The sequence below is a fragment of the Drosophila virilis genome, chromosome 2 (genome assembly GCF_030788295.1).
Source record: "Drosophila virilis strain 15010-1051.87 chromosome 2, Dvir_AGI_RSII-ME, whole genome shotgun sequence".
NCBI classification, from domain to species: domain Eukaryota; kingdom Metazoa; phylum Arthropoda; class Insecta; order Diptera; family Drosophilidae; genus Drosophila; species Drosophila virilis.
In genome coordinates this window covers 27,824,955-27,840,401 of record NC_091544.1, presented here as the reverse complement: position 1 = coordinate 27,840,401, position 15,447 = coordinate 27,824,955, and the positions used below count along the sequence as shown (strand labels likewise).

The 15,447-nt window shown below is 39.3% G+C and overlaps 1 protein-coding gene across 2 annotated transcripts; it reads left to right on the top strand.

Moving 5' to 3' along the window:
* Positions 1-1,179: 1,179 nt before the first annotated feature.
* On the top strand, positions 1,180-14,460 carry beat-Vb (beaten path Vb). 2 transcript variants are annotated; one of them, XM_002056175.4, is made up of 6 exons: positions 1,180-1,564; positions 8,313-8,466; positions 11,223-11,431; positions 13,227-13,360; positions 13,425-13,761; positions 13,982-14,458. In XM_002056175.4, the coding sequence occupies exons 1-6, from the start codon at positions 1,513-1,515 to the stop codon at positions 14,176-14,178; spliced, it is 1,083 nt and encodes a 360-aa protein (XP_002056211.1). In that variant the 5' UTR covers positions 1,180-1,512; the 3' UTR covers positions 14,179-14,458. The 2 variants fall into 2 exon arrangements, with proteins under 2 accessions (XP_002056211.1, XP_032289467.1); XM_032433576.2 differs by lacking the exons at positions 1,180-1,564; positions 11,223-11,431 and having other exon boundaries at positions 8,366-8,466; positions 13,982-14,460.
* Positions 14,461-15,447: the final 987 nt, after the last annotated feature.

Sequence of the window (15,447 nt, the reverse complement as noted above, 5' to 3'; positions counted from 1 at the left end):
CATTAAAGGACTTTATGCCACAAAGCCCGAAGCGCCACAGGCACCCACAGGGGCACACTGAAAGCATTGGCAGGGGCCCTGGCGCCACCGGGGGCGGGGCGGAGGCGGGGCAGTGGTGCTGGTGATGGCGATGGCAATTGTTACCGGCCCCTGCAAGTTGGCAGACAGACAATCGCCGGCGACAAAGTTGCCGCCTGCCACATTTCCATTTTTTTTGGCCACGGCAAAAAAAACAATTTTCGAAAACTGTCAACGCTTAAATAACGCTGACAATGACTATAAACAAATGCAAAGGGCGCCCAAAAAAATATATTTAAAAAAAAAAAACAAAAACTTTATTATAGAGTGTAAAAGAGTCGACTAGTACATACCCTGTGACCTAGAGAGGGGTTTAATTAATGCTGACTAGAAATAATTGCTAGGGCCCAGCAGAAAAAAAGAATATTAAAAAAATTCTTTAAGAGCGTAAAATCATAGTTTTTGAGTCGACTAGCACATACCCTATACTTTTGGGAGGAGTGTGCAGCGGGACAGCGTTATTTATATTTATTTATTTTTATTTATTAATAATCAATAAAACAATAAAGAGTCGGCTGTCGATAACTATCAAAAGTTTATGAAATCATTGCTGCTAATTATGAAACATAACAATCGATTTTGTGATCGATATCAATCTGATTATGGAAAGAAGTCAGAAATATATTTATAATTTCCGTAAAAACTTCAGTAAGATCTAGTGAAAGCCTTGTCATAATTAGAAGCAATATAAAAGATTTCGAAGGACAACCGTATAATTTTAATAGATATAAAAATATTTATTAAATATAATAATTGACGATCCAGGTCGAATTTTATGCTTGCCCAAAAATGTTTATGAATGTAAGCTAAGGAGAGGAAACTGATTTCGTAAGACCTAATTCAATAAAATTTTATAGATTACCTCGAAAATATGATCGATAGTATGGAAGAACATAAACAAAAGTCTAAGCGAAACTTTCTAAAAACCAGGCAATAGACAATGGCGTGTTTATTTGTCTGCATGAATGTGTATGCATGTGTATGTGTGTGTGCGCATGTATGTACGTGTATTGGAGTGGGTGTGTGGGTGTGTGGGTGTGTGGGTGTTTGGGGCGTGTGGGCGTTGTGCTGCATTGAACGCCGCACTTTGACGCCAAAAAACTTTTCGGTTTTAATAACCTTAAAACATAGTAGCAAAAAATAAAAAATTTAACACAAAACCAAACGCCAACAGCGAATACAAAAATTTTGAGACAGAAAAAAAGAGATAGCAGGACTCGTAACTTGTTTCAATTTGTTGGCCTGTTAATGCCACTTGTCGATACAGTGACTATATACATAGTCAGAACAGACTATAGTGCAAAGTATAATATGTTCAAAGAGTGTGCGACAAAATATAGAAATATGCCGGCAGGAAAGTTTTCGTTTGCGGCTTAGTTAGGCGGCACGCAGAAAGGACCTTAAAGGACAAACACACACAAACACGCGTTCGCAATGGAGTATGGGCGCTGGCTGCTGCAGCTGGGCATATTAAATATGCTTCTGGGTAAGTTTCTGATACAGCTTTAAAGTCGAGGCTTTTGTGCAGAGCCGACACCAAGGTCCGGGAGACCGGTAATAATAATAAAAATATTTGAAACTTTTCATTTTATTGCCTTTTGCTTTTAATCCCTTTAAGCTGTTCAACCTTTTTTACGACAAAGTCGACGACGTGGCCAACTTTGCGGTTGACCTAAACGCACATACACATACAACACACATACGCACACAATGTGCGTCTTAGCCCGCTGCCCTTTAGCTGCGACACCATGAAAAGTCATTTAGGCATTTCCGTTTCCGCTTTGCGCTTTTGTGCACTTGCCTTTTGTTGCTGTTCTGACCGAAACTCAGAAATTAGCATAGCAATAAATGTGTTTGTTGTGCCTTTTATTGTTGTTGTTGTGCGTGTGTAAATATGGCACAGGGCGAGACCGCAAAAATGTATGCAAATTTCATGCCACTAAATTGTTTTTTAAATACACTTTCAATTATTGTGCCTAACCTGCAATGAAACTCCAATCGGCAAAAAGTCGCCCATAAATCTCATTAAAATAACAATTATTTTATTTTAAATATTTGTATCAACATTAGTTTAATGTTGCAGCATTAAAGTGAAGGTCGCAATTCGGGGCCAAATGCATTCCGTTTCAAATGCAGCTGGGCAAAATGCATTAGTAATTGGATTTTTCAATTGCGCTTCGGTGTGTGTCACTTCTGCGTTTTTCCAACATTTTTCCATTTTCCCAGAGCAATTTGTCTGCACTCCAAGTGAATACCGTAGCTGACAGCAAAGAAAACATGGCAAACTTATGTAAAAACAAACTTTAAGACAGCAACCGAAAAACAAAGAAAACAAAGAAAATAAATAAAATATAAAAAAAAATGTATAACGTTCACTTGTCAAGCAGACTTGACAAACGTCAACTGGAATGTCTAAAGAGTATAAAATATTTGATATAAACAAATATCCTTTCGGTTTTAAGGTATTTCAAGCTTTAAAACATATTAACAATGTTATTAGTAGTAATTTACTAGTATTATTAGAAGGTTTATTTCTATAAAATGTTTATATTATTATATTACCAGCATCAAATATACAAAAACACGTCCGTAAAGTTTATTTGCTTATAAAGCTAAAACTAAAACCTGGCATAGATCCAACTATTTGTTGAAGTCCCTAAAAAAGTATATATCATCTCATCGCACTACTATATGAAAATCATCCCATACGAAAAATAGTTGTTAAATATCATATTTCCTTTTAATATATGCCAACCAAACCAAACAACTGCATGCCTGAATAAGCGCAAAAACTTTTTAGCATTTGCTTACTTTATGAACTCGAAAATATATGCCTGCAATTGTTAATTATCTGCAGGGATATGTCAACTGGATCAACCCGAAGATAACGGCATTCCCTTTTGGGAACATCCATAAATATTTGCAAATAGATTAGCAAGAATATGTGAAGCATGTCAAATTGAAAAATTTTGCGGCATAAAAAGCGAATCAGTTCAAATATGAGCGTAAAACAGAATATCACACACAAAAACAAAGAAATTTGCATAGTTTTTTGAAGGCATTGTTTAAAGGCTTTCTGGGCTAGCTTCAAGTTTTCGAAGGACATTCCAAGCCAAGGCTGACAAACAGCAGGCTAATGGCAGACGAAGCAGCAGCAGCAGCAGCGTCAAGAGAGGCGCAACGAGAGAAAAAAATTTACATAAAGGAAACATAAATGTGACAATTTTATTTTGGAGTACGCCTTAAAGGATTTACCCACACACATACATACACACACACACACACATAAACACACACAACAGACATAAAAACTTGCGCTATATTTTATTTGCACTTTTCTAAAATTTATAGACGCTTTTTAAATTTACTGCCAAAGAGTGAATAAGGCGGGAAGTTTGTCTCTGGCAAGGACATGCCAGGAAAATAAATATTTGGCTACAAGTGCCTGGCCAAGGCGTTGGCAAGACGGCGGTGTGGCGGGGTGGTAAGGCAGCGAGGGGGCTGACTTACTGACAGTTGGGCCGCTCAGACCCTTGCCTCAAGTGCCATAAAGTTTATTTAAACAAATTGCCTATTTTACAAGTGTCTTCAATTTTATTAAGTGTGCGATTTGGGTGTTAGAAGTAAATGATGTTTGTACGAGTCGAAGACACGCCCCACTTTCGTCTCACAATTGCAAATGTGCGTGCATGTCTGTGTGAGTGTTGGGTTTTTATTGTAAATTCTTGTAAATTGTTTGGTGGGAGTGGCCAGCAAACTGTCATGTGGCCAAAAACTGGCACTAATGTGCAGCTAGTGTCTGAGGCCAGTGAGGCTGTGTGGCATGCAACAAAGCCAAACAGCCGCACCCAAAATCAAGTTTAAACTTTGATGTTTTGCATAGCTGTTGTTGTTGTTATGGCTGCTGCATACCAAATGGATTTTAAAGAAAATACCAACAACAGCAGCAGCAGCAACTACAGCATCCACAACAACTAGCAACAGCAGCAGCTAAGGAATCTTAGTTCTAGCTTAACGCTCGTCGCATAGCTTGCCAGACAGCAGCTACGTCTATTTATTTTAGCTTTTTTTTGTATGCCATTTAGCTGCTCAATTTTTGTTGTTGTTGTGGCGCAACTATGCTTTAGTGAGATTAGCATCTTTATTTGTGTTCGCCTGCCACAATTTGAACCCCAGCTAAAAACCAAAGAAAGAAGTGCGTTCGAGTCGAGAGGCGGGAAGCTACCCTGTAAGCAGCTGCAATTTACACGTTTACACGCACAGGCAACTATGCATGCAACTACTTCCCACTGCCGTGACTTCTACAAATTGCAAATTTGTTCTGGACAGAAAGGAGTGAGTTTCCAAAGCTCTTGTAGTCTCGAAGATCCAACAGAACACAGAACGATCGCCTTCTGCCCGTGTGGCGCACAACCAATACACCCAATGCTAGTGTACAGGGTATATGCAAGAAAAAAACGCAATCCCAAAACAAACAACCGCTCGGACGACTGCGTGGTGCTCGAAGCGTTGTCGCATTTATATGCAAATTATAGATGCTTGGTATTTCTTTATGCCTGGGCCCGTGCAGATTTGTCTGCTCTGGCGTTTATCGTAAGCAGCGAACGGTTCTAGCCAGATTTAAATTGGCTAAATCTGCAGCAGCAGCCAGCAGCAGCCAGCAGCAGCAACAAAAACAACAACAAAAGTAGCAGCAGCAGCAACAACAGCAGCGACAACAAAGCAGAGCAACTTTTGTGTTGCCTACTTTTCAGGGCAGACAATTTGCATTATCCAGTCAACATGGAGTCAAGCGCAGAAACTATGCGCTGCATGCCTTAAATAAAATTCACGACAAAAAATAAAAATAAAGAGGACGGCTCTCTTGACTTTCTTTAGGCATTTTCATGGCTAAAGGAAATGTCGTCTTTTCTGGCTGCGAGCTGCGTGCCTCGTCCTGCGGCTTCCACGTTGTAAGCCACAAGCGAACAGCTGTGCAACAATCAGCCAAGCAAACAGACAAAGCAGCAGACAAGCTGCCGTAGTTATACATAAGTAATACCTATACACCCACACACTGACACACACACACACACACACACACACACATACACACACAGTTGACAGCAAGAGCAACAATCAAATTGAGGCAGCAAAAACTTTGCTCAAGTGCGTTGATTGCCGTGCAAAAAGTTGCCTTCCTTGTATTTGTTGTACTTATTTGAATACCCTAGCTGGGCATGTCATAACTTTTGTTTCAGCGAGAGGTATAATGATCCGATATATAGCATACATATCTTACAATTCATTTCTTTAGAAGAGGTCTGTGTTCACGTGAGATTGAATCGATTGGATACCTTGAAAATACTTGCTGAGACTATTTCCTTAGGGTGTTTTGAATCTCACACAGTATATGATTACCAAAGTCTTAGACTATCAAAAAGTTTAAGGTTTTATGATTTTGAGTCACTTTGCATTCCTTAAAGCTCACACATATATAAGTATTAATATTAAATAATATATTTAACATTTACATAAATAAAATAGACGTAAATTGTAATATCGAATAACATATTTATTTTTAAGTATTTATATATATACTCATATTCTATAGTATAATAAAATTAATATTTAAAAATTTAATCTTTTATTCTTAACAATACAATTCTATACCATATTTAAGAGCAGAATGGGTAATTTACCAATAAATTTGAAATAAAGCAATTGGTATTAAATTACTCTTAATTAGGTACGATATATTTATCAAGGGTATTAATAGGGCGTAACCCAGAAGTTAACTGTGCATAAACACTAGGCACACACACACACATACCTACCCTCGCTTTCTTGGTCACAGATACAGCTGTCATGCCTTTTGCCACGCAGGTGAACTTTTCCCGATATATCCCCATGACACCGCACACCCCTCGGTTGACTATGTGTTTCAGAGTGTGCGTGTTTGTATGTTGTGGGGCTGTCATTAAGCTGCGGTTGCCGCTGCCATTTGCAAATGTGTTTGCCGTTGTCGTTGTTATACTTTTTGTTGTTGTTGCTGCTCCTGTTGTTATAGTTTTTGTTGTTGCTGTTGTTGTTGTTGTTGTTGTTGTTGTTGCTGCTGCTGCTGTTTCATGTTACTGCTAGTCAGCAGCTTTGACATGCTTCAAAAGACTCGTGTCACACTCAGACTTGGCTTGCAGCATGCGGCATGCAGCGTGCATCGCTTGCCTGAGGCAGATCCGCCTCTTTGTCGTCTGTGAGGCACTTTTGTTTGTTTGTCTATTGAAACTTTAAACAAGTTTTCAGTTTGTTTGCTGCCATTGACAATGCATAAAACAGAATAAAAAGCTCCGATTTCATAGACAGACAACCCCACTGCAATCTGTCACGCGATATATATAAATATATATATAAATATGTATTTGCCATTACACAAGGTAATCTTTTTTTGAAAACAATTTTAAGAATTTTGATGCCTGCTGCAAAGTAAACGAGCAACATCAGTCTCTCTCACTCCCTCTCTCTCTCGCTCTAGCGCACTCTTCAACTTTTTGCAGCCACACCTCGAGTTATTCCAACTGTAAAGTGCAACAAATTAAATTCACGAGTGCTGCTGCTGCTGCTGCTGCTTGTTGCTGCCGCTGTTGCCTAATGCCATTTGCAGGCAACAAAAATTATGCAGACAAGTTGCAAATTGTCGTCCTTGCTTGGCATTAAATTGTTGCTTATCATGCAGCATAGTGCTCCGATTCGCCAACTGTGCAGAGACATGGCCAAGATTATGGAAATTTCCGACAACTTTTCGCGCGCTCGTTCGGCAAGAAGCAGAGTTGCAATAAGCAGTTGCCCCACTAACAGCAGCAACAACAACAAAAACAACAACAATAAATGCAGCTAATGATATTAACCACTTTTTTTTTGTTGCTGCCATTTCCTTTTCAGCTGTCTGTTTGCACTTAAAAGCGTTCCACAAATTGTGAAACCCACGCGCGGTTTTCTTCCTGTTGTTGTTGCTGGATAAAAACGTTTAGCACTTTTTGTTGTTGTCCTTTTTGGTTTCCCTCTTCTATTTCATTTTTCTTTTTTTGCTGTGTCATTTCAGATGTTGAGCATTTTTACAAGTTCATTCAATTAGAAGTTGTGCGTCAGTTTTTTGTGCTGCAAATTTGTCTGTTTCCCATTTTGTCTGCAAGTTTTGCTTAATTTCTTTTTATGTTAATTTGTCTCCGCAAACATTTACTTTAAATTTTTATAACAAACGTGTTTATCTATTTAAACAATTAAAAAGTATTTAATTTTAATTATTATTTTTATTAAATTCATAACAATGCACATATTCTGTGTGTCGCATTTCTATGTGATTTTCATAAGTTCAATTTATCTGGCTATTAGAGTTAGCAATCAGGGAAGTAAAAAAATGAGAAAGCAACAAAAGGTAAACGATAAACAATGAATTTACAAAAAAAATGCAGAAGATTAAGCGAACAAATGATCAAATTAGTCAAAACTAAAAGGCAAAAGAATGGCAAACATCGTCATTGAACAGAGAAGGAAACTAAGTTGGAATCTTTACACTAATTTTTTTTTTTTTGGTTTTACAAATAGATGCCGAAAGACAAATTCGTATTGGCAATGAAAATGTTTACTGTTTTCTATCGTACAAGTAAAAAAATAATAGTAACATCGTGATGTTATTTGTGGCCATGAGAATCGCATAGAAAGACGATTGATTGATATTTAAGAGATGCACTGGCAAGAGCATATCAGATGGTCAGCTGTTCATGCAATGTTATATCACACATCCCACTGATACATATAAATACATATAAATAGTCCCAACAAGAGATTAAGTTTAAGAAAAAATGCAAATACTTTGAAAGCTTTAACATTGAAATAACCCAAATGCACACAGCTGCAATTAGCATTTGGCCCAACATATGCATACATATTTATAAAATTCAACCTGAAATTGTTCTTTATACCACGATCATAATCTCTGATGCTGTTTTATTTGCGCCACTCAAACATACACACGCACACACACACACACTCCCACTCACATTTACAATTTTAAAGCTGGCAAATGCAAAACATTTTTGTTTCGTTATATTTTATACAGCATTTTTATGACATTTTTCATCAGTTTATCTGACGTTTTTTTTATCGAATAACGCACCCAACTGCTGCTGGCTGTGTGTTTACCTCACGTATTCCAACTTACTCACACGCTCTCTCTCTCTCTCTCTCTCCCTTGGTAGCTATGCGACGCATTCAGTGTCTACTTGTGACTGACATCAATGTGCCAGAAATTGTTGATTTTCGTGATAACGTGACATTATCCTGCAGCTATGACATAAGTGGTCACACGTTAAATTCGGTTAAGTGGTACAAAAACGACAGCGAGTTTTTTAGGTAAGTAAACACACAAGCACACGCGTGAGCGCACACAAATACACACCGAACAGACAGACTGTGCGTGTGTGTGCGTTTATAATTTATGATATTTATTTTGTTATTTTTGCGAGGCTGCGCAGCTGTCAAATGCATCGAAATCCGTGCCATAGCCCTGGGCCAAGCGCCAGCTCATAGTCATAACCACTCTCAGTTACACCCACAAACCCCACAGACAGACACCCCACACACACACACTCGCCACATAAATATGTTCATTGTCAGGCGACTTTCTTGCCTAATGAATTATTAAATAAATTAATTTACGTTGGTTCGTTTATGCTATGGCAAATTAATTTAAATGTCCTACCATATGAAATACTCTGTTGTGGTTGCCCCCGTTTTGGGTTTATAGGCTTTTAGTCGTGTGGCTCGGCAACAGCCATCATTCACTTGCGTATTTCAACCTTTACACGTAAGCGGCATGTAATATTTATGCCACAGCTGTTGGCAGTAGCAGTGGCAGTCGCCAGACAGGCGACAAGAAAGCCAACTAATTGCCATAGGAGCTGGTATCTGTTCTTGAGCTGTGCCAGAAGCCAACTGAAATGATTATTAAATGCCAATTTGACCTCAGGACGACCACTTCAAATGGTAAATGTGCAATCGAGAGTGGCACAGACTTCAGCATCATTAATATATTGCCTTATATGAGTCATAATCATTAGCAGCATCAGATGAAACACAGTCGCATACATACATATATACACCAACATCGACATATACATATGTGTATGTTAGCATGCGAGTATTTGCACTGCAGCGTAATGAAAAATCTCAAGTGACTGCTTCGCGTTTTGCTTAATTAAAAATGAGAATGAGTAACGCTTAGGTGCTGTGCACACATACATGCACACATAGGCACACAGACACACAGACACATATGCCTGCAACCCCAACTAAGTAAAAAGGGAGCTGCCTGCTTAACGAAAGTTTTAATTAGACAGCAGCAACAGCCGCTGCACGTGAAAAGTCAACTGTAGCCAATTGCAATTTTACTTGCACTTGTAATGCAACTGCAAATTAATGTAAACAAAAACTTTGAAAGGCTGAAATATGCGCAATATTAATATTTATAAGAACTTTTTTTTATTTGCTTGAAGCGCAAACAACGCCAAAATTGGCTCAAAGCTAATAATTTTCGCACAGCAGGCAAAGGAACTTTCAATTGGCGGGCTTTTTTTAAAGGAGGAGAGCACGACTATTGTACTTTCGGAGTGTATATATATATATATAAATATATTATTTTCCAACCTCTTTCTATGTTAACTTTTCTATCTGTTTTGACTACAAATTGTTTATACAATATCTTATCACAGTTACGGGCGCCATTGTTTAGCTATGTTAAGCATATGCATATCTCGCTGCGCTTTTGCGTAGGTGCTCTCTTAAGACACAGAGCTGAGCTTTGATCGCAGGCTCGCTTGTGAAAATGTAATCAAGCCGTAAACCTTCTTGCGGTTCTGTTATTGGTCTGAAATATCATTTAATTTAACAGAGGAACGGTCTGCTTCTAGCTGTAAAGCTGCTCTTTGGCTTTGTATTTAAGCCTATAATTGATGCGAAACCTTAGCTGGGTCTTTACAGTATAGTGTGATCTCGCCCGACCTTCTTTGTATGCGCTATATATCTCATTAAACAACGTATAAAATAAATTAAAATGTAATTATTTTTTGCCAAGATCTGCTGCCCTTAGCCTATATATCCATGTAGTTTATACTTAGTTTAGGCTTGGCATAGAAAGTATAAGAAAAACTTAGGCACTAAATACAAAACACCGAATGTAATAGCTGACACGAAATCCCTTGTAACGAGCCAGGCCCACAACCACAAATCGAGCGCAACAAGATGAGGAAAGCCAGTTTATATTGCTTATCAAATTTGTTGATTTGCTGCCGCAGCAGACGGCGTCTAAGCCGCAAATAATTCGAGCCCCGTCCGTCTGCCACCCTGAGTAAGCTCCTGCCCGGTCTTAGACAAGCAACAAACGCTGGCTAACAGCTATTAACAAGCAGCGTACAATGCGACTTATCAACACCACAACAGCCCACAAAAGTTGAGAGCATTTCTTTGGAATTTCCCCAGCCGCTGCCGTACCCCCTCTTAAGTATTTATACCCAGTGAAATGGCGTAATAGAGTATATGAAACTAAATGAAATAGGTGTCAACAGAAAAAACAGATAACACTATAATGGCACAGTGTATAATATATAGGGTATTTCCCAGTCGAGCCACATTTTTCTTAGCCAGAGCTTGTTTATTTATGTGCTAAAGCCACTTTTGTTGTTCAGCGCTGAACAAGTTTTCCACTTGAACACTTTTGTTGTAGATTTTTCTACAGATAGATTCAATATGTATTCGAGGGATTAATGAGCAACAATCTACAATACAAAACAAATTGAAGAAATCGCACAAACACACAAACACACACACGTACAGACGCACGGAGAGAGCGGGCTGTGTTTGAGTGCATGTAAGCCACTTGTGTGCGAAATCTCCATTTCCTGGCCTCGTTTCGTTTATGGCTCAAAAGCTTTTAGCGCGCCTTTTGGGCCGATTATCAGTTGACCATGCAGGCCTCTCAAAAGAGGACACTAAATGGCAGCTGGCACAATTTGCGGCCAATTTGGAACCACTCAAAGCCAACCCTTTTTGGGGTCAACTAATGCTTTTGCTATTGCTTCTATTCCCAAAAACAAAAAAAAATAATAATACAGATATGCGCCGCTAATGCAGACCGTTTTCCGTAAGTTTCCCGTGCAGGGCATCCAATTGATCGATAATAGCTACGAATGCAATGAGTCCTCGTGTCGTGTGGATCTCAATCTATTGGGCATCAAATCTACGGGCGTCTACAGGTGTGAAGTGTCCGGCGATGCGCCCCATTTCAAACTAACAGCGCGTGCGGCCAACATGAGCGTTGAGGGTAAGATTTCAGCGCCCAACGGCGCGGATGCGTAATAAAATGCAATTTCAACTGTTTCTCTTAAATTAAAGTGCATGCGAATGTGTGTGTGCGTGTGTGTGGGTTTGTGTGTGTGTGGACGCACATGTAATGCAAATATTTTTGCCGCTATCCATCGGCAATGCCCGCTGCGCTTGCCGCACAGCATAAACCAAGTAAAATGTGTAATTTCCGTGATATTTTAATGGTAAACAACATGCGAAGAAAACTGCAAGAAACATGCAGAGCAGTGAGAGAGCGCCTTTTGCATACATGCTGACTGCGGGCCAAAGTGGCTGCAACAGCGTGCAACGTGCCGCATGCAACGACCAGCCAGTAACACGCACAGGATAAGCAGCCCAGCAGCAGGATGTATTCGCGCAAGAACCAACGAGCAGCGAGCGGCAAGCCGAACGTTTTCATAAAATGTAACCAAGAGATGCATGTGATTCGCATCCCTAGCCACACACACACACACACACACATACACAAACACACACACTGACACACATACACAAACACACACACTGACACACTCCGTAGCTGGAACGCTGAAATAGCGCACAGGAATCGCGCTTGCTTGCCTCGAGTCTGCGGGTGTGCGGCCCATATGTGTGTGTACGTGTGTGTTTGTGTCGGTGTAAGTTGGTGTGCGCCTCTGTGATTTACGGCAGCACTTTATGCTTAAAAAGGATATCGCTAAAATGAAAAGCTCCGCTGCCGAGTGCCACGTGCCACACGCCTCGTCCCTGCTGCCAGCCATACATGTACAGGCGGATGTCTGCTTGTGTGTGTGTGTGTGTGCTCGTGCTTCTTGTTTTTATTTTCGCTTTTACTTTTGCCCACACACACACACACACAGCAGGATGTTTCTGCGCGTCCTGGTGCTGCCTGCGCTCTCACTGTGCATGTGTTTTATGATCATCTATTTTTTCGCTGATATAAAATAAATATCTTGTAGATGCGCTGCGTAGAACATGGGAGCTGCTGCTCGCTGTTCGCTGCTGAAATATTTTTAAAAATTTATCAAAAGCAAATAGAGAAATTGTTAAATAAACAACAACAAGAATGCTCTGTATTTATTCGCGAGAACAGCATTAGCTACAGGGGCAGCGGACGGGCACGGCGGTTAGCGCTGAGGGAAGGATTTTTGCAACAGGGGAATCAACTGGGCAAACCAGCTGCAAAATTTGCATGTTTAATGCACCTTTAATATTAGCCTTCAAACTGTCACTAATGCACTTTTCCTACCTTTTTTATTTATAATATTACATATGTATTTAGTTAGATATTTATATGTGAATGTAAACCGGCCTTGCCCAGGACAAGTTTATTGATTTACATTTTTATATATGACTTTTCCACACATTTTCCGCCCTTAGAAAGTTTAAATCTTAGTGCTCCTGACTACCCCGTCTTAACTTATTTCTAATATAAATTTCTAATTCATTTTCATCTCTAGATTTTAATAGAATGTTCCTTTTACAAAGAATATTATATACAGATATAAGGTATAAGTCAGTTGACATATGAACATGAACTCACCCTTAAAATGCTTCAAGACAAGAAATATAAAAATATGTTTTCTCTAAAGTTATTTTCTCCATCGTTATATTAATATATCTTTAATCCGTCATCTGCATGCATTTATAATTATAAATTGTAATAATTTATAAATACATGTGTATATGTTGTCTTATCGCCCTAACATTCTTTATCTAATGCACAATATAAATTTCTTTATATTTTAAGCTAAAAGTTTGATTCTTTTTTCTAGCACTGCCCCAAAACAATCCGCTGATCAGCAGTTTTCACTCGATGTATCGCTTTGATGATTTCGTGCAGGTCAACTGCAGCACGGATTTTTCCAGTCTCTTGACCACGATCAGCTGGTATATAAATGGCGTCAAGGTTAGTGGGTAGATGATATACACACGCACACACCTACACATACTAACGTGGAATTGTCTTACAGGCCTCCCAGGTGGATCTACAGCCCAGCGTGGAGACAACAATTGCGGCGCACGATTACAATCTGAGACGGATCGTGTCTCAGCTCAATTTTTATGCCAACGATCCGCGTTTTCATCAGCTGCAATTGCAGCAACTGCTGCAGCAGCGACAACAGCAGCAACAACAACAGCAACAGAAACAACAACCACTGCGCGTCATTTCGCCGGCGCGTCTGAGTCTCGAACTGCGCTGCGTCGCCGAGATCGAGAGCTATCCGCAACTGACGCGGGAGACCAGTCTGCAGGCGCTGCTCTTTCGGGATGACATCGATCTAAAGAACCAGAAGCAGTTCAAATCGGGTGAGTGGAAGCGGGTCAGACGGTGAGGTTGGTGGGTCGCTTAATGCATGCGACCGCAATTACAGTGCCCACTAAAGTGATGCGCACATGTGGCGACTGCTAATTAAAAATAAATGCACATTCAAATATCCACTGACAGCGGTCGCATATTTGGACAATTTACAATACAAATAAATATAATTGCAACGGTATTCTTTCCCTCTATCCCCATGCCTTTTAGCTGCACCCCGCATCGCTTTGCTCAGCGCTCAGCTGCTATTGGCCGCGACAACCGCAGCGGTGGCCGCCATCGGCACGCAGTGGCTCTTCAGGCCGCTGACATTTCAATATGGCGAACGGAAGTTGACGCACTGCAAAATGGCGACGGCAGCGGTAACGACAGCAGCAACAGCTGCAACCGTTAGTTTTCACATTTAATTCGGTTTTTATTTTTAATCTGTTTGTAAACCGTTTTCTAGCTTTAAGCAACTGAAATGCACGTGAGAATTTACAACTACAACTATAACTGATACGTGTGTGTATTATGCACATGTGTGTACATCACTATAAGAAAAAAAAAAAAAAGAAGATAAGTACAGATAAATCAATCTAATTTAAGACGCGGCAAGCTAAACTGTGTAAATAGTCTATAAGTATGCGTATGCAATACACAATTAAAAGTCATCAATAAATATGAAAGCGACGCGCTAGTTTTTCACTTCATACTCAATTGCGGCTACAAAAGTTGCATTTGCATGCCCAACACGCCCACAGGGTGGCGCAAACGCCCGTTACCGCAAAATTGCCGTTAACTATGCCATTGGCCTCTTCCTCTTTTATATGCCATGTATGGGTCATATGCGCTATGTGCACATTTGTCCCACAAGCGCAAAAATATATGTATCTGAAAGATACACGCATATAACACAGTAAGTATCTGTTAGACTATGAGTTATTATAACATGGTGGAAAATGTACCGTAACTAATATTTGTCTTATTATAGTTATAATTATTATAATTATTATTATTTTTATTATTTTTATTATTTTTATTATTTTTATTATTATTATTATTTAAATTAGTCTTACGCATAATATTTTTTTGTAAGACAATCAGTAATCTATATTAAATACATACCAAACCCATTGATTCGCTGATTGTTGAGTTTAAGTTGTTTCTTGTGAAAAGAAAGGAGATTTGATAATGTGAAAATGTGGCTACAACATTTTCATGGAATACTCTTGTTTAAATATTTGCCAAAATAATTGAATCAACAGTTATAGAAACTACTTCTTGTGTTGCATGCAAAGGAATAAATTTACGAAAAGATATACAACAATTTTACTGTTCTTAATAAATTGCAAAGAACAAATGAACTCAGAAAAATTCGTTACAAAACTTTGATAGTATTTAAGTCCATCTATCTTATATATATATAGAGCATCTTATAGTCGAACAGCGACTTGCCGATCATGTGCGGAAGACCTCATCTATCCCAACTGATGGTCGGTCTCGACTTTTTATATTTTTATTTCATGTTAAAATTGAATTCAATGAATTCAATTGCAATTCCTTTCTGCATACCCAATTTTGTGGCTGCAAAAATGCGCGCCCTGCAACGCTCTGGGTGTTTGCTGGAGCATGTGTTAATGGCCCCACCTACATATACCGCCCCGTTAACCGCATTCGAATACATTCAGCAACAC

What these genes read in the sequence shown, in the direction of transcription:
- beat-Vb (XM_002056175.4), top strand. Translation starts at nt 1,513, where the DNA reads ATGGAGTATGGGCGCTGGCTGCTGCAGCTGGGCATATTAAATATGCTT. An exon ending in CATATTAAATATGCTTCTGG is followed by an intron (nt 1,565 to 8,312) that starts GTAAGTTTCTGA and finishes CTCCCTTGGTAG; the next exon opens with CTATGCGACGCATTCAGTGT. An exon ending in CCAGAAGCAGTTCAAATCGG is followed by an intron (nt 13,762 to 13,981) that starts GTGAGTGGAAGC and finishes CATGCCTTTTAG; the next exon opens with CTGCACCCCGCATCGCTTTG.